The 19574-nt window shown below is 43.2% G+C and overlaps 1 protein-coding gene across 4 annotated transcripts in view; it reads left to right on the top strand.

Moving 5' to 3' along the window:
- FAM13C (family with sequence similarity 13 member C) overlaps nt 1-19574 on the top strand; it is a 95384-nt gene that overhangs the window by 10484 nt on the left and 65326 nt on the right. For all 4 annotated transcript variants that reach the window (XM_026651010.1, XM_026651012.1, XM_026651013.1 and 1 more), the window contains exons 3-4: nt 1497-1695; nt 11531-11652. In XM_026651010.1, the coding sequence (XP_026506795.1) occupies nt 1497-1695; nt 11531-11652 (321 nt within the window). The remainder of the gene's footprint in view (nt 1-1496; nt 1696-11530; nt 11653-19574) is intronic.

Raw genomic sequence — 19574 nt, forward strand, 5'->3', positions numbered from 1 at the left:
AAGTCAATACCTGTGCCCTGCTATGCTGGGGTCAGGCACCATCTTGGCATTTCAACATTACAATGGGAAATGCCTTCACACTTACCTGGGGTTCCTTCCCCTGAATGGGGCTCACCCGCAGGGAGTTACTGGACTACGTGGAGTCTCGGGCAGATTCTGGCTCACAGCATAGCTGGACCCCGCAGTTGTATGTACCCCATCTTCCTCTTCTTTGCTGTTCACAACAAGGGGTCTGTGTCTTTGGCTCGTTGGAGAGATCCATGTCGCTCTGTGGGGTGCAGCTCGTTGTAAAAACAGCAGGCCTGTGGCTTGGCACCGAATTGACTGTTGAGCTCCCTGGCCTTCTGGCATGCCTGTTGCAGTTCCTTTGCTTTTATGCAGCATTGCTGCTGATCCCTGATCTGCCCATTCACTGCCTGTAGAAGTCCATGTTTCTACAACTACGCCATAGCTGCGCTTGAACAGCCTCTTCTCCCCACAGGCCCAGATGTGCATCTAAAGCGTAGCATCAGCATGGTTGGTTGGGCAGTTGCACACAAGAAGGGAGAGCTGCTAGGTGTGTGTGTCAAATTGGGCAATCAGGAAAAGGCATTTCAAAAATATGCAGGGTTTATAAAGGGAGGGGGGATGGCTTCTGCTCTCCAGGACCACGGGGCTATAGCAGTCAGTGTCCGGTATTGTGGGACAGCTTCTGGACGACTCTTAGGATTGACATAAGTCACGTGGTGTCTGCACTCACACTGTGTCGACCACAGTAGATTGACCATGGCTCAAAGCCATTTGGAGAGCTGGTGTTACTGTGTCGCCTTAACAGGATGCTTACGTCAGTGAGAGACAAATTTGAATATAGACGTATGCACAACTAGGTCAATGAAAGGCAACTTATGTCGACCTACCTTTGTAGTGTAGCTCAGGCCTCACAGTTTACAGGCCCCTAAATTACATTTGCTTAAATTACTCTATATACAAATGTGTACTCATGCATTTAGCACAGGGGTAGGCAACCTATGGCACGCGTGCCAAAGGCAGCACGTGAGCTGATTTTCAGTAGCACTCACACTGGCCACCGGTCTGGGGGGCTCTGCATTTTAATTTAATTTTAAATGAAGCTTCTTAAACATTTTAAAAAACTTATTTACTTTGCATACAACAATAGTTTAGTTATATATTAAAGACTTCTAGAAAGAGACCTTCTAAAAACATTAAAATGTATTACTGGCACACGAAACCTTAAATTACAGTGAATACATGAAGACTCGGCACACCACTTCTGAAAGGTTGCCGACCCCTGATTTAGCATATGGTCTGATAATAAACTGCAGATTATAACGGAGACTTGTTTTATTAACATACACAATGTTTAGCTCATATGTGTCCTTACCCTAGCAATGCTAACATATCAAATAAAACTGAGACCTTGGCACCAGTCCTCCTCAGTATTGTTCTGAGAGATGGCTAAAATCCTGCTTACACCTTTTGGTTTTATTTTCTTCTAGAGATGAAAACAACAAAGAAAACTATCCCAACAACACTACAGTCTTAGAGGACAGCCAGCCAGCATTACGAGATACCCAGCAGCACGTGGAACAGACAGCTCATGACTGCACACTACGGGTTGGAATGGGCAACTTAAAATTAAGAAAGCCCAAATCCATTGCAAAACTAGAAAATGGGAAAAACCATGAAGAAAGTCAGGTAATAAAATAAAACGTATCTGTTTCTGCTAGATATTTATCGTGCGGTGTCATAGCAGGAATATGTTTTAAATGCAAAGTGATGCAAATGATAGCATTATTAATCCCTGCTCTGACTCACTTCCACAATGATTTGGGCTATGTATCTGGTACAAGTGAAACTGCAGTTGAAGTAATTCTTTCAGTAAGGGAATCATGCAGAATCAGTGAGAATTCCCTGATATAGTGATAGATTCTGAATCCACAACTGCTCACTGCTGAGAGTAAGGGTGTCATAGTATGGCCCATAGTGAGGATGTGCAAATTATTTCTCCTTCTGAGTTATCTTCTTGTATTTCCTGGACGTGCTGGAATAACGGCAAGATCTTTCTCTTGTGTGGCTTGTGCTAGAGATTTAAACTGGTGTCTATGTCAAACCACTAAATACTGTAATGTTTTATTAATTCTTAGTTATTAGGAGATATTTGGTAAGATGGCTGGAGGATGTTACATCTCATCCCTTTATCCCGTTCAGTGGGTATGAAAAATTAGTGAAAATAATATACTTAGGGTATGTCTACACTGCAGCTGGGAGTGACTCTCCCAGAGAGGGTAGACAGACACTCACTAGCGGCACAAGGGGAAGTATATCAGGAAAAGCAGCTGATCAGGAGGGCATAAAGTAAGGGGGAGAGATGATTGATCTCTTACCCTCTTGTTAATTATTTTTCTTGCTGCCCTGAATCTGTGCCCCCTTTCAGTTCTCATGTATGTCACACCTGTATCTCAAACTCACTAAAAGCTAAAGTTGGCCAAATCACCCATTGTCAACTCATTTGTCCCATTTTTATCTCACCAGTGAGTTTGGCTCAAAGAATTTAACTGAGAATGTTGGTTTAGTTTTATGTAGTATTTTGTGATCATGTAATTAGATCTCCATAAAATATTGATGCAACAGAAAAGTGCAGCATCTGGAGGGGGAAAACCTCCAATAAGCCATGAAGTTTTCCTGTGATACAGCGTTTGGATTGGGAAACAAAAAAGTCATGATGAGTTCCACTCCCACCCACTCTTCCCCAGGCCCTGTTTCCAATCAGTGAGAAGCGTGGTACCATTCTGCCCCCACCTCTGACCTGAGCACTGATACAGTATCTCATAGATAACAGAATTAGCACTATGAATATGATTGCTTCCCATATAAAATAAATGTTACTTCATCACAGGAAATTAAAGTACCCTCATCATTGATTGGGCTATAGTTTGGGTCCCAATCCAGCAGTGAGCTCTCCAGGGACAGACCTCTTTGACTCATTGATTTCAGTGGAGTCTGCCCACATGAAGCAGCTCGCTGGATTGAGGCTTTCTGGGGAAAATGTTTCCCAAGGCACACATTTTACAAACTCCTAGTTCACTCTCATGTAAGAGAATATGCATTCACCTAAGCCCCATCTGCAGGCCCAGTGTGGCTGCATGGACCTCTAGGTTTGTTTTGTTGTTTTCTTGAACCAAGTGTACATCTGGCACCCAGGCTGTTGTTTAAAGTGCTTATGAAAAGTAAGGGCTCTGCTTATAGAAAAGTTCAGAGGCAGTTTTTCGAGTCAAGAGCTCCAATATACTATAACCTTCAAATTCTAAAGCGCTTTGTCTGTTTTAGTAACTGATTTTATCTAATGTGCTTCTTTCCATTCTGACTCTCTGCTTTACTTGAAATTGAAAACAAAGTGTTGTTATTTTTCTAGGAGCTGCTGATTACATGGCAAGTTGCCATTATCTTGAAAAAGGGAAAGAGACTGATGATTTGAAACAGCATGCTACTGTGCACACCTGGGCTCCTTCTAAACATATTGCCGCCACCAAGCCTCTCAACAAGCTCACAACTGTACACATAAGGCAGCCAATATGCATCTCACTGGCTCTGCTGCCTAATTATGTTCAATTGAAAATGAAAACGAGAATGCCCTCCAAATAGTGATTAAGCCATTCTAGTTCAAGTGATTCCCTATTTTTATTGACACAGAATATTCCTTTAATGACATTCCTCTCCCCAATTTCACTCCTACAATGAGTGAAGAAGCATTTATTCAAATCATGACAATATCTAATTACAGATTTTGCTTTGACATACCAGAGATTTAATTATTCACATCTCTGTTTTAGTAGCTACTAAGCTCTTAGCAGTTACAACATCTTGAGCTGCTCCTGACAGAATTTAGCTCTTTAATAACAGAACAAGTATCGAGCTATTGAGAGTTAGGGACAGAATTGGTGCACTTATTCGATACACAGCAATCTGTGTGTATAGGGCCAGATTCTATAAGTTTCCACCAGTGGAAACCCAGATGCATGGCTATGGTAGTGGAAAGGCTGTGGAGAGGGAGTGGTATTGCTGTATCCATAAAAGAATAGGGCAGAAATTACAGGTGAACTGGTGCTGGGATAGGTTGCAATGGCAGAGGTAAATCCTAGAAAAGTAACAGGATGTCAGACTAAAGAGTGAAATAAAAATAGCACATGGCCAAAAATAAATCTATAAATGTAAATATGCCAATACAAGAAGCTTACAAGGATGGGAGTAGGGGGGAAAGCAAACTAGAATACCTGGCAATGAAGCTTGATACGTGATCACATTTTCAAAAGACCTCAGCACTCAGTTCCTGTTCTTGCCAGTGGGAGCTGTTTAGTGTTGCACGCTACTGAAAATCTGGCCACTCAATAAGATGTCCAAAAGTGAGCCTGAGTTCTTTTGAACATAGAGCCCATAATGGGCGTTGCTGAAACTTGAACAAATTTCAGAGATCAATGGGATACTGGGATATGTGGCTATGAACTGAACAGGAAGGACAGATGTAGGTCAGAAGTGGGAGAGAAGCATGAAACCTAAAAGATTTCATAGAACTAGGTCTGGTCAATTTTGATGGAATGTTTTCCAGGAAAAAAATGGAAACAAAGCATTTCAGAGTGGAATCCTCTGATTTTTTATTTTGAAAGGACTCTTTGTTTTTAAAATTATTTTATATTGGTTTGTAGTTTGTGTATATTAACTTTTATTTTATTTTACATTTTAATTTTAAAACAATTATTAAGCCCTTGTTTTAAAATAATATAAAATAAGATAATACAGTAAAACAACATACAAATAAAACAAAATAAAATAAAAATGTAAAAAAGCCAAAAACATTTTTATTAACCCAAAACAAATTTTTTCAGAAATTTCATTTTGTGACAATTATCAAAATTTTGATTTTTCATTCTGATAATTTTGAAATGCCAGAATTTCCTGTAGATAGAAATTTTGACCAGCGCTATGTAGAATCTAATGTGATAACATGTCTGAGTGAAGAGGACCATGTAGTAGAATCTGTACAGACACAAATCCCACGTGATAAAGACACAAATATACTAGTAGGGAGTATTGTAGCCTGCTATAAATGTGATTTAGAGACAACTTTGCACTTAACTCAGGAACTGGACCATAGAATTTAATAGAGAATAATAGCCTTTCCATGGATGTTTTGAGCTGTACTGTAGAATTTAATAGCTGGTATAAAATTCTTGATAAATCCTATTTGACAGTTCACAACACTTTTATAGAAATTATCATCTTCTGTTTAAAATCTATAGATGTTTTTCTGTAAGGGTATGAAGACCCTGGCATAAACCTCACCTAACAGAAAGCCTAAGGGGCGGGCAGAGTGACATCACAACCTATCCTCCCTTAATGCGAATCCATTCTAGGGAATATGGGAAGGGGCATCAAGCACAGGGAGGTGAATTTATATCTCCAAGCAGTTTGAGTGCACCAGGGAGAAGGCTCAGGGAAGACTTGATCAGACTCTATAAGAATCTACACAGGGAGCAGAAATTTGACAATACAGGGCTCTTCAATCTCTCAGACAAAGGTATAACAAGAACCAAAGGCTGGGAGTTGAACCTAGACCAATTCAGACTGGAAATAAAGTGCATTAATGGAGAGGGTAATTAACCATTGGAGAAACCTACCCAGGATTGTGGTGGATTCTTTATAACTAGAAATTTTTAAATCAAGATTGAACATTTTTCTAAAAGATATGCTCTAGCTCAAGCGCAGCTATTGGATTTGAAGCAGGAATTAATACAGGGAAGTCCTGTGCAGGGCTGGCTCCAGGCACCAGCCTGGCAAGCAGGTGCTTGGAGCGGCCACTCCAGAGGGGGGCGGCACGTCCAGCTATTCGGCGGCAATTCGGCGGACGGTCCCTCACTCCCGCTTGGAGCGAAGGACCTCCCGCCGAATTGTCGCCGCAGATCGCAATCGCGGCTTTTTTTTTGGCTGCTTGGGGCGGCCAAAACCCTGGAGCCGGCCCTGGTCCTGTGGCCAGAGTTCAGCAGGAGGTCAGAGTAGATCATCACAATGGTCCTTTCTGGCCTTAAAATCTGTGGATCTATAAATGGTTACTATGGTCCATATCTGTTTTGTTTCTCTGAACCACTCTAGTGATTCTGTAGTATTAATCTATTATAAAATCAAATGTTATGGGCCATTGAAATACCAAAATCAAGTATGTACAGTATATATTCTGGAGAGACAATATAAGAAGTGAGGTTTTGGAATTCAAAGTCTGCTTTTCTTGATTAATCCCCTTCCTCTGTAGCTCATCTTTGATGCACATTAACATGAATTTGGATTATGAAATGATTCACCCTTAAATTCTTTACTGATACTGAAATATAAAATAGCACTGAGCTCACCAGCTAATAAGTAGAGCAAATAACAGTCCTATTTCTCAGTCTAATCACCAGGGTGAAGGACTAAGAAAAGTAAATGGTATCTTGACACAAATCACAAGAGACAGAAATGCAGAAAACTGCTGCATGAAATTCGGTACTTTGGTATAAATTAAATACATTAATGCCAAAGCAACCCTATTAATTCAACATTAAAGTTGTGGTTTTAAACACACGAGAGTCAGAGAACTGAGTAATGGAGCTATATCAATATACACGAGCTCTGGGTGGCTTAGGCATGAAATTCTCACCAAGGTTTTAACTCTGCATCCATGCATAGATATATTTTAATAGCATCTTTCATGACTTGATCATAGCCACTGATCAGTGAGGTAAAAAGAAAACTGGGTTCTCTGAGAAGGAGAAAGCACGTGGTTTCCATGTCTGGTCAACCTTTTCTAAGGGCAGGGCACCCTGCCTGTGGACTTCCAGGACTTGCGCAAAGTAAAAATGTTGCTGGACGGAGCCCAGGGTGAGCCTTGCATTGTCATGCACCCCCAAAGTTTTCATTGTTTGATTTCCATATAAACCACTTGCAGCTTTTTATAACTTTTTAAAGGAAATACTATAATGATACCTATTTGTACACTACCTATTTCTTACCCTGTTTGGAGTGGTTTGCATCCAAGTCAAGTTCAGAACATTACATGCTTTCATAAAAGACCTTAGTTGACATATTTTTATAGCACAATGACATTGTATACGATTAGTTGATTCAACTGCTTTTTTGGGTGGGGTGGGTTTCAAACTGCCTGTTCTCCCCTTGGGGTGTCTGGACCCTGACTGTCACTTAGCCATGACACCTTGTGCTTTGATACTATCAGATTTCATAAGTCAAAGAAAGTGGGTCCAGTTCAAGATTTGGATGGGAGATCTGTGTTAAATTGTACAGATGGTTCAGCAGAAGACATTCTTCCCTCCAGGTCTGTACAAAACAGCCTCAGCATAATAGCAGGAGGGGACACGGCACTATCAGAGATGCTCTCTTTCAGGTGAAATGTAAAACCGAGGTCCTGAACACACGTGGTTTATGAGTAGCCAATTGCATCTTTCTAAGAATAATGTCTGTCATTTTAGGATTATGGTGTAACCCTAACAGAAACAAACTTTTGAATTTTAGGCAATTTTGTAACAAAACTGTGCTTTTGTGGTGCAACAAAATCCAACCTTTGTGTGTCAAGGGGATCCAATAGTATTATATATCATTGTAATATATTTGTTTCTTCTTATCTTTGGGTTAAGATTTATGAATGTGTTGCATGTGGTAAATGGCAGGTGAAAAAGAGAAACCTCTGGTCACTGCCGAGAAGACACAGTGCTGTGTAATCACTACTGTGGTATTTGCTGTATCCTTGACACAATATTCAGGCAGCCAGAAAATATCATTCTTCTTAAAAAACCTGAAGATAAATCAGTTTGGGATATTCTTTTTTCCTTCCATGAGCTAAAACTTCTGGAAGAGAGACACAAAACATCCTGACATGCTGGGTCCCTGTTCTGCCAGTGCCTTTCAATTACTGGGCAAAAATGAAATAAATTCTGAAAAATAAATGTGTACATGTTTAAGTGAATTAAGTTGGGTTTCTGTTGCCTTTCAATTCTGTGTCACTTACTCAGGCTTCGTTGCCCCAGTCACAACAAACTGAAACTAATGATGGTGGTACCAGGCAGGGCCAGCTCTAGGATTTTTGCCGCCCCAAGCAGAAACAATTTTGGCTGCCCCCCCCCCCGTTTTTTTCTTACCCCACCCCCGGCCCTGCCTCAGCTCCGCCCCTTCCCCAAATCCCCAGCCCTGCCTCCTCCCCCTAGGCTCTCAAGCCTAGGAGGGAGGGTGAGCAGCGGCGCGCGAATCAGCTGTTTCGCGCGCCATGGCCGCTCGGGATCTCCCCCTCCCTCCCAGGTTTGAGAGCCCGGGAGGGAGGGCGAGCAGCAGCGCACGAGCGGCAGCAGCAGAGGTGAGCTAGGGCGGCCGGGGCACATTTTTAGGGGCGGCATTCTGGCGCCGGCCATGCCGTCCCTAAAAATGTGCTGCCCCAAGCACCAGGTTGTTTTGCTGGTGCCTAGAGCCGGCCCTGGTACCAGGAAGTCCAAGAGAGATTGCATGGCTGAGAGTTGCTTATGAGAGGAAGGGAAGACTTTTACAGTTACACAAGGGGACAGATTTTGCTGTTCTTTACAAAGGATCTTCCCTGTGTGCTGAACTCTTATGGTCCTTATCAGCCTTGGAAGTTTGAACTAGCTAATCTAGTGGTGGAGGATAGACAGTGGAGCACAGAGGGTTTTGTGACTTGACTGGAATTTAGGAGATGTCTGTTTAAGTGCAAATTCTGCTACAGACTTACTGCATGTCCTTGGGCAAGTCACTAACTCTCACCAGGCCTCAGTTCCCCATACATAAAATGGTGATAATAATACTTCCTTTCTTCAATACTTTCTCATGTAGATGGTAATCTCTTTGGGGCAGGGACTATTTCTCACTACATGTATGTACAGCATCTAGCATAGTACAGCCCTATTCTCATCTGGGGCCTCTCACTGCTGTTGTAACACAACTAATAGTAAAATGCCTATTCTGCCCAAGGACTATCAAACATCCGAAGGTTTGGGGGTAAATAGAGTCAGCTGACCTGGTTCAACCTGATTTTACCTTGAGCTTTAATTAAAACAGTTGTGTTGAACTATTCTGTCTCCAAAAGTATATCATCATTTTATATAACCCAGGGAAAATCTTGTTTAGATAATAATGGAAAAACTGGAACAGCTGCAAAAAGTGCCAGTCACTGTAATGTGGATCTCTGTTACCATTTTTGGATAAAATATTATCCATTCAATGCTAAACTAAATTAAATAAATACAGGGGGATCTATGTCATAAAGCTCTGAAGGACATTTTTAAAAAAAGGAAAATAACAAACAAAGTTTCTTAGTAATACCATGAAAGTCAAGTAGCATATTATCTTGCCCAGAACAAATGGTAGTTGGCATGCACCAAAGCCATCTTATACGTGAATCAAAAATATTGTTATAGTGTCCTAGGCTGCTGCAGTAAACATAGTGGCAGTAGATCTTGCAGATTCTCAATGATTGCTTCTTGGACTTGAGGTTCTATCCTGAAGCAGAAACCACAAGTATAATCTCTTCTTATTAGCAACTTGAGGCCTGATTCCTGTCCCACTTACTCCACTCTGAATCAGGAATAACTCTATTGAACTCATCCCTCAGCATAAAAAACTTGAAAGGGACATCCACTCAGAGTATCTCCTGAGCAGAGACATTTTTGAAAGTGCCTTAAATTCTGTAGTTTTTGAATAGGCAGCGGTGTGAACAGAAATGTGTTCATGTAAAGACAGGTTCCCAATATAATGTACATTTAAACAAACCTCATGGATAGTGTGTCAGACACAGGACAGACAGAGAAGCAAATGAAAATAGGCATTTTTGCTGTTGAAGAAGTAGGGGTCTCTGATGAGGTGTATGAACCCTAAGTGGCAACCACCAAAAATAGGTTGATGACAGTGCTACATTTGTAATGAAAGATGTGCCAGGACCAAGCAATTTTTTTTTTACTTTCATAACTGATGAGGCAAGACCAGAGGTGCCAAGACTCCTGGCTCAGCCTTGGTACAAATTAAGCACTGGTTGATGGACCTCCACTCCTGTGACTAATTGCCTGAGTAGTAACAGCTGGAGTGAAAGTCTTCCAACCAGGCAGAAGGAATCAGCTGACAGAGAGGCTGAGAAGTACCCTGAGGAAACTTCTCAGCAAGGGCTGGCAATGAACCACCTAAGGTACAGACCCAGCAACCCCCACGGAGGGTGAGGTGAGATTGCTGGGAACAGCAGCTAAGTGGATTTCTTCCCCTTCACCCTACAAGGTAGGGGAAAGGGTTGGACTATGTAGTCAGGCCCTTAGTTTAGGACAGGGAGCTAAAGAATAGCCAACACTGGCCTGAAAACTAGGAGAACAAGGTCTTAAAGGGCCAGAGTACCCTTCTGTTACCCCTGGATAGAGAGGAGGGGGCTTCATTCTGCAAACTTTTCCATGTGTAGTCTCACTGAAGTCATTCGGTGGATTTCTAGGGTTGGGCTCTAAAACAGCAGCAAAATAAAATACTTTAGCAGTGGAAACAAACATGTTGCTGTGCTAAGGACATTGATTTTCAGATTTCTAAATTGCTAGCATAATAATGGTTAATAAAAAATAATAATGGAGAAGAAAAAATTTACTTGCCCTTTCAAATTTTCAGAACACTGTATCAACTTAACTAATCTTTATAACACCCCTGTGTGATAGGAAGGTATTTTTACCCCATTTTACAGATAACAAAACTGAGGCAGAGACTGGTTGAGTGACTAATTCAAGTCAACAAAGCTAGTTATTGAGAGCCTGATCTTAAAACTCAAGCCTTCCTAATTCCCAGTCCTGGATTTCATTCAAGAAACCAAACTGGCTTTCCCCCCACCCACTGGCAAGGTGACTGAATCAAAAGATTCCGTCCCACTCACCTTCCCTCACTCTAAAGTAAGATTTTACTAGTAAATTAATAACAATATTAACATGCCTGAAAAAATCAGTTGCAAATTTGGAAGCTGATCCTACAAACCCTTACTCATATGAACCAATATTACTTTTGTGAGTCTGGGTTTTCAAGATGGGACCCATACTAGAAATCTTTCTTGTTATTTGATTGAATGATCTTGAATCAAATATAAATATTTATAGATTAACATATTGAGCAGTAAGTATAGGACACATATTGATGTCTGCTGTCTAAATAATGAATGAATAGAAACGAAAGATGGGTAACACATTTGTCCCATTGGTGTCTTTTTGTACAGAATCTGCTTTCAAAAAACATTGTACAATAAAGAATGACAGTGCTTTGGGACCTTTTATAGTTATTGCTATCCATTTGTTATTACCATCTTTATGCATCAGGGGAATAACTCTTTAAAAAATCAGTATAGAACATTCCACCCCCCCCCCCCCCCCCTCCCCAAGCTTTCATTTTCCTACGGTTTTTTTTTTTTCTTTTTACGCAAAATGTTCACATCAGCCAGGCCAGTGCTGACAGGGTGCTCTGTTGGTTTCTGCAGGAGATGGAGAATGCATTGCCAGGATTCTCAGAATGTCAGGGGAAAACAGGAATGTCCGCTAATGACTACACCCAGAATGTGGCTTTCAGATGCCAGGAAACAGTCGTGAGACTTCAACCAAGGTAGGCTTTAATTGCAAGAAATGCCAATGTGTGTGTATGCTGCCTGTTGTATAAAATATTCAAGTTCTTGACTTTCATTGGCAGTTGTATTCTTTATTTTGAGTCCTAGAGCTGTTCGCAGATCTTAAAGCAGTTAGAGATAACCTACTTCTTTAACTTTAAATTTCCAAGCAAGATGAACATCTTTTCCCTCATCTTAATTCAGAACTTTCAATTCCCTTGGGCCAGTTTCAGAAACATCCTGACACTTTCCACTCCTCCCTTGCCTCATTGATTCTCAGATCTATATTTCTACTGAGAAGTCAGGGAATGACAAGCGCAGGCATAGTTTTGATACTATGATTCACTTAGGGATAAATCAGGCCCTGAATTCAGTGGAATCAGTCTGGTTCCATCAGGAAGGGGTTCCATGCAGTGCACCCACACCCCCTGTTCACCTCAGAGCTCCATGAGGATTCCCTGGGCCCTACACAAGAGGTGTTTTCAGTGCAGGTGACTACACAGATTCATGACCTAACTCACCCCCATTGAATGGGGCACAGCAGCCTGGGAGCTACTGTAGCCAAAGATCCATAGCAGCTATGAAGCAGCCTAGAGGAAGGATTCCTTTCTGTTTCTGCCTACTTAACCTCCCCAGTGTCCAATGTGTTCGGATAGGTTATGTCACAAGGAGAAGATTTGGCCCTTATTGACAAGATTGAATTTAGTGTTGAAGATTACACTGTGCTGAGCCTGCAGTTCTTGGATCACCACTTTAAACATCAGTCTGAAACACCAGATCTCTTGCTTAGAGGATGGCTCAACAACACTGAGCTGGGTATAATGGTTCTCTTGGGTGAACGTAAGAGGGACTGTCTTGAATATTTTCTTTGTTCCCTGTCTCAAGTGGCGCCCTGCCTTTAGTACTGTTAGTGCCTGAGTCAGGAGACGGTACTGACCCCAGTCACTCTGAAGTCCCTTGTGCAAACTGTTCATAAAAACACTCTGAGCAGTGTCCCTACTGCACATTGCTGGAGAGTATTAGCCAGTCTATGCAAGAGGCCAAGTGGCAAGAGGAGTCAGGAAAAGAATTACTTTTTAGAGGGCCTGTAGGAGCAGCTTTCTGCCGCAAAGTGCTGGATGGGTCAGGGGACAGCTAATGGAAATATATAGTGCTTTTCCCTTCTCAGGCTCTGGTTCAAATTGGGACTAGGTTAGTAGTGACAATTCTACTCTGATGGCAGTTTGGTGCTTTATGTGAAATAAGCCGATTGCCTCCAGTTATGTTTTTTAGTAGGCAACCATCCCAAATGACATTAATTCACACTCTTGGGCGCAGTCTTAACAGAGTGGCCGAGGATTTAATTAGCTTTCAAAGTGAACTGCTTTCAGCCTCTACTGCTGGTACCCCCCGTATAAGTTGATGCACAGTAATGTGGACTATATCTATTGAGGCTTACACTGGTCTAATACCTGAGGGAGGGCACTAATAAATTCTTCAAGGGACAGTGGTGCAAAAATGCTGCAACCTGTCTTATGTCAGGGTGGCCATAGAGGGCTAGCACAGGCTAAAAAGTGAGTGCTGCTGGTGAGTGGGGGTATGTGATCCTGACAGAATCAGGGAGGGTGCTGATGCCAGCAGTACACGTTGGCATAGGCCTGTATCTCAAAGCTATTTAGGTGGCTAACTGCCATTGATTTCAGTGAGTGTTAGACAGCTAAATACATTTGAGGATCCGGGCCACAGTTCCCCTGGCAGGGAGCTGCTGTTTGCCTTGACTGTGCTAGAAGGAGGAAGTAGTAACACCACCTATTCCCCACTGAGGTGAGTTCTTGGGACTTAGCTATCAGTAGAAGGTGTAATTCATAGCTCCCTGCACTATGTTAAGTGAATCTGTCCCCTGGTATCTAACATGTATCAGTTTTGCGAACTCATGTCCAATCTCCCAATTTGAACCAGTGTCTTAAGAGTTGAAAACCACTATGCATTTTCATTAGCTGTGCCCTGACCCATGTCCTTGGTAGCTAAACAATGCTTAGGAAGTTTTTTCTGACACAGAAGCTTAAATGAACATACCACAAGGCAGCAAGGCTAAGAAAATGACTTGTATGGTCATTCCTCTTGTTAAAGTTTACTTAAAATACTGAGCACAATGGCATCCCTCATTTCAGAATTCAGATACTTATAGCACAGCGTTTCTCAAACTGGGGTGAGCGTCCCCAAGGAGACTCCAGGGTGTGGGACCCACTGAGAAACTCTTCCCCCCTCCTTCAACTCCTTCCTTTCCCACCCAGGCGCGTCTCCAGCACGCTCGAGAATAGGCTTACCTGTCCTGGCTCCCCGCTGCTCCCGGAAGTGGCAGGCACGTCCCTGCGGCCTGGGCTGGGGCAGGGGTGCAGGAGGGGATGGGGGTGCGGCACTTACCTCAGGGCACTCCCGAAAGCAACTGGCATATTCCTCTGGCTGTGGCTCCTAGGTGGGGGGGGGGGCAGGGGGTCTCCGCACGCTGCCTCCGCCTCGAGCGCCGACTCTGCAGCTCCCATTGGCCAAGAACTGCCAATTACAGTAGAACCCCTATTTTAATTAATTAACGAATGGTAAGAAATATATACAGTGTGCCTATTACAATCTTGCTAATGGATTGTACTACATCAAACAGTACTGTACTTACATACTGTGCTGTTAGTGTTCCTGTAGTCATTGGTGAAATAAATTACTGAAGGTCAGTACACCCACACTCTCAGTGTGTGGCACCTCTGCTCACTGCTTAAGCACATACACATGTACCTGGTTGATCAAGAGATAAAAATGGTTCATCGAACCAGTCGTTCATGAAATGAGGGTTCTACTGTTTAAGTTCCTGTTTTCAATTGTTTATAACTTTGAAAAACTTGAAGCATCTGGGCTGAAATATTCCATGGTGAATGGTTGTCTCAGGCCAAAAAAAAAAAGGTTGTGGGTTTTTGTTTGTTTATTTTAACTTTGAGCAAAATCAGTTCAGCTATTTCTGAGAATGAGGCTAAAGGAAAATATATTGTATTTGCCAATGTTAAAAAATTCTTACAGCTGTTTTGTCGAGAAGCTCTACAGTATTGCCAGCTCTTGCAGTTTACTGCAAGTCTTGTGATATTAGGTGATTTTTCTTAACGTCTCAGATCCTGGAGTCAAGTGATTATGTCAGGGATTGTCTTTTATTCTGTGTCTGTGCAGAGCCTCGCACAGTTTGGTCAAGGTGCATGACTAGGGCTCCAAGGCACTATGTTAGTACAAATAAATAAAAAGAAAAAGTAGCTGTAGTATTTTTAAATCTCATATTTTTAAAACCAGTCTCATGATTTTTTTGGGACCTGACACATTTTTTTTGGATACTCAGGTTTGGCAATACTAGCTGTAGCATGTCCATGCTTTGGAGCAGGGTTTTGAGATTTGGCAGGTGGGTCACCCTGGAGTCAGAGAGTTGCCTTTTGTTGTCCCTATGAAAATCCATCCAACTTTGCTGAATTATAAATCTCTGAAAACCACTGTTTGTACATGTACAATAAAGATTTGTTAGAGGCAGGTAACAAAATTCTCTGAACATGCTGTTTCCACTGAGCATGCTCCATCCTTTCAGAGCTCACAGAGTATAATCTAGCCAAGGGCCGAGTAGGACTTTTCCCGTAATTGCTCATTCTGGTAGCCAGGTCCACTGTGGTACTGGGCACCAGAACTAGGAGTAGGGATACTCTCTCTCCTGTGCTCTCAGTGCTCCCTATGCTGGCACCCAGGCAGTTTGGAGGAGGAAGCTGCCTGACTGAAATGCAACAGGGTGAGGAGTGGGGTGGGGTTAGGGGGAGAAGGACAAGTATGGGGAAGAAGCAGAAGGGGAATGGGACAGGAGCAGAGAAGGATATGGCCCTGCAGGAGGAAATAGGAGTGTGGCATATGCATTATGATATGGTCTTTGATTGCATGGTCACATACTATTTTTCCCAGGTCAATGGGATTGGGCAAACCTCAACATTTTTAATGGAATTCAGTTCAGCTACCTCTCATAAAGCCCTCCCCTTCAACTCTTTCTACCTGATCCATATTAAACCTCACTCACTCTTTGAAACTACTATTCCCCAACAACCCTCTTAACTGTGTTGATCCTATTGCAAGTTCTCAGAAGGTCTTCAGTCTCTGTTGTGCTTTAGATGGCTTCTCTATTCCAGTTGCATATGCTCTGGGACTTCTTTGGTTAAAGCACCTATGAATGCATTTTTCACAAATGATCAGATAAATTAATCCAGATAGTACAATAAGGCTTTAAGGACTCTCCCTACTGCTAATTGCTTCTTCAGTATCTTGCTCAGTGGAACAACTTCCTCCTCCTTCTTCCTGTTACTTTCAAGGGCTTCTTCTGAGGTCTGTCACTGGCATTCTCCACTTCTTCCTCTAGACGCTGTCCTTTGACATCCATACCTGTTTGTAAACTTTAACCAATATCCTTACATTGACAACTCCTAGATCTGCCTTTCCAGTTGTGACCACTCTCCCTCTTTTATGACTCAGATCACTGTTATCTCCTCTCCAGAGCTTAATTCCTTGCTATGTCTATGCATTTGTTTCCTTTCCTTCTCCTCATCCTCTACTCTTAGCCCAAGCTTCTCATCTCTATATTCCTTTTCTGTCCTTCTCTTACCTGCTTTTGTTCCTTCTTTCATGCAGTTTCCTATGCCTGGTAATCCCCTTTCTTCACCTGTCTATAGGGTTGCCAATTTTCTACTTGCACAAAACGGAACATCTTTGCCCCGCCCCTCCTCCAAGCCCCCCCTCTGAGGCCCCGCCCCTTTCACTTCATCCTCCCTCCCTCTGTTGCTCACTCTCCTCACACTCATTCACTCGCTCATTTTCACCGGGCTGAGACAGGGGGGTTGGGGTGCAGGAGAGGGTGAGGGCACTGGCTGGGGGTGCAGGCTCTGTGGTGGGGCCGGGAATGAGGGGTTTGGGGTGCAGGCGGGGGCTCCAGGCTGGGGGGTGGAGCTGAGGGGTTTGGAGTATGGGAGGGAGCTCCGGCTGAGGCAGGGATTTGGGGTGTGGAAGGTGTTCTGGGGCTCTGGGCTGGGGATATAGGTTCTGGGATGGGGCCAGAAATGAGGGGTTCAGGGTGTGGGAGGGGGGCCCGGGATGGAGCAGGGGTTTGGGGTGCGGGTGTGTGAGGGCTCCAGCTGGGGGTGCAGGATCTGGGGTGGGGCTGGGGATGAGGGGTTTGGGGTGCAGGAGGGTGTTCTGGGCTGAGCTCAAGGGGTTCAGAGGGCGGGAAGGGGATCAGGTCTGTGGGAGGGGGCCAGGGGTTTAGGCTCCGGGCAGTGCTTACCTCAGGCAGCTCCCGGAAGCAGCGGCATGTCCTCCATCCAGCTCCTACACGGAGTCATGGCCAGGCAGCTCTGTGCACTGCCCTGTCCGCAGGTGCCACCCCGCAGCTCCCATTGGCCATAGTTCTCGGCCAATGGGAGCTACGGAGCTGTCGCCTGGGGCGGGGGCAGTGTGTGGAGCCCCCTGGCTGCCCCTACATGTAGAAGCCCGATGGAGGACATGCTGCTGCTTCTGGGAGCCATGCGAAGGCCACACCAGGCAGGGAGCCTGCCTTAGCACTGCTGCGCCGTCAACCAGACTTTTAACGGCCCAGTTAGCGGTGCTGACCGGAGCTCCCAGGGTACTTTTTTGACCAGGCATTCCGGTAGAAAACAGGACACCTGGCAACCCTACCTGTCTACTGTCCTCCACTAAATCCTTTCTCAAAAATCTCGTTTTATATAAAGCTATGTAAACATTGTGATATGTGCACTTCTTATCCAAATGACTCCATTATCTTATTGCCTTTACCCTCATCCTTCCTCCACTCCCCGCACTCCCCAGTGCTTGTTGTCTGTTAATTTTTGCATTAAATTAATCCTTGATCGTGCAATAGGACTCACCCAGGAGGACACTTACACTTGCATGTTCACAGTTGCAAGACCATGAGCCTTAGTTTATAAACACTTTGGGGAAAGGACTAGTGGTGAGATCGGTGCTGCACCTCTGAGCAACCCTTGGAGGTGGCTTTTAGCCACCTTTGCAGCTCTGCAATCATGGACTGCACCAGGAGCTGGAGAGGCCTCCAGTATAATTTAGATAGCCCTGGGGTCCTGTCCAAGCTACGGCAGCCTCCCTAGAATCTCCTGTAGTGCTGCCTGGAATTGCCACAGCATTGTACAATGTGGTCTTAGCCTGATATGCCCTTCCCTCCCTGAGTCCCATCCCCAGCACACCCACGATGATCGGGCTTGTGAGAGGGTCCTCAGAGAAGGCAGCCTTATGCCTGCTTTCTTTAGCTCCTACTGGGAAATCCTCCCCAGCAAGTCCTGGGGCTTTGAGGGCCCCTGTACACTGCTCTGACTCTTTTAGGAAATGTAAAGGGGCAGAGCCGGGGTGAGAATCTCACTCTGAGTCTTCATCTGTTTTGTTAAGCAGAATGCATATGTATGATGTTATATAAATAATATGGTCACGTAGCACAAGCGGGCTTAAAAACCAATGACACTACCGAACATGAATGCTATAAACAAGTCATGGTAAGGAACAATGGTCTGGCCTGACGATTGACTGATGTTATAGCCATAATAGCATCGTGAGTCAGGGAAAATACTGTTGGATTGTATTTCATTGCTTTGAGGGAATCAATTATAAATTACATTGCAGTTCTCTAAAATCCACTGCTGTGGATTAGATTGTCAGAGACAAAATTGCCAGAATTAAATTTCCTTTTTGAGTCTTTCTTTTGGGACATTCATTTATCTATGGTTAGAGGAAGAGGCAATTCCAAGTGTCTGCAGATATGTTGGGTATTTGATGTAGGTATAATCCCTGCTCATCTGAAAATACCTGGTGCTTTCTGCTTGCAGTATGTTCATCATTGCATTATCATCATTATCATTATTAGCAGAAAAGAGGTGTAATACCTTTGCTAGTGCAGAGTTGTCAACCTAAACAATCTGACTGAAAATATAAAAAACTGACATCAAATTTATAAATAACTAATTGAAACACATTGCAAACTCTGCCTCATAAAAATGAGCTGCATGTAATAAACACCAAACTAGGAGATATCCCCTTTCCAGCATTATTTACTCATTCTTTAGTCAAAATTCAAGAGGATTCCTGCCAGAATGGAGAACGTTATCAGTAGTTATCAGTGGTTCACAGTCATGCTGGAAGGGCATAATGAGTGGGGTCAGTTCAGGGTCTGGTTCTGTTCAATATTTTCATCAATGATTTAGATAATGGCATAGAGAGTACACTTATAAAGTTTGTGGACAATACCAAGCTTGGAGGGGTTGTAAGTGCTTTGGAGGATAGGGTTAAAATTCAAAATGATCTGGAAAACTGGAGAAATGGTTTGAAGTAAATAGGATGAAATTCAATAAGGACAAATGCAAAGTACTCCACTTAGGAAGGAACAATCAGTTGGAAATGACTGTCTAGGAAGGAATACTGTGGAAAGGGATCCGGGGTTCATAGTGGACCACAAGCTAAATATGAGTCAACGGTGTAACGCTGTTGCAAAAAAAGCAAACATCCTTCTGGGATGTATTAGCAGGAGTGTTGTAAGCAAGACGCGAGAAGTAATTCTTCTGCTCTACTCCACAATGATTAGGCCTCAACTGGAGTATTGTGTCCAGTTCTGGGCACCACATTTCAGGAAGGATGTGGACAAATTGGAGAGAGTCCAGAGAAGAGAAACAAAAATGATTAAAGGTTTAGAAAACATGACCTATGAAGGAAGATTGAAAAAAATTGGGTTTGTTTAGTCTGGAGAAGAGAAGATTGAGAAGGGACATGACAACAGTTTTCAAGTATGTAAAAGGTTGTTACAAGGAGGAGGAAGAAAAATTGTTTTTCTTAACCTCTGAGAATAGGGCAAGAAGCGATGGGCTTA

Source organism: Terrapene carolina, unplaced genomic scaffold (genome assembly GCF_002925995.2).
Source record: "Terrapene carolina triunguis isolate 2854851 unplaced genomic scaffold, T_m_triunguis-2.0 Scaffold95, whole genome shotgun sequence".
NCBI lineage: Eukaryota > Metazoa > Chordata > Testudines > Emydidae > Terrapene > Terrapene triunguis.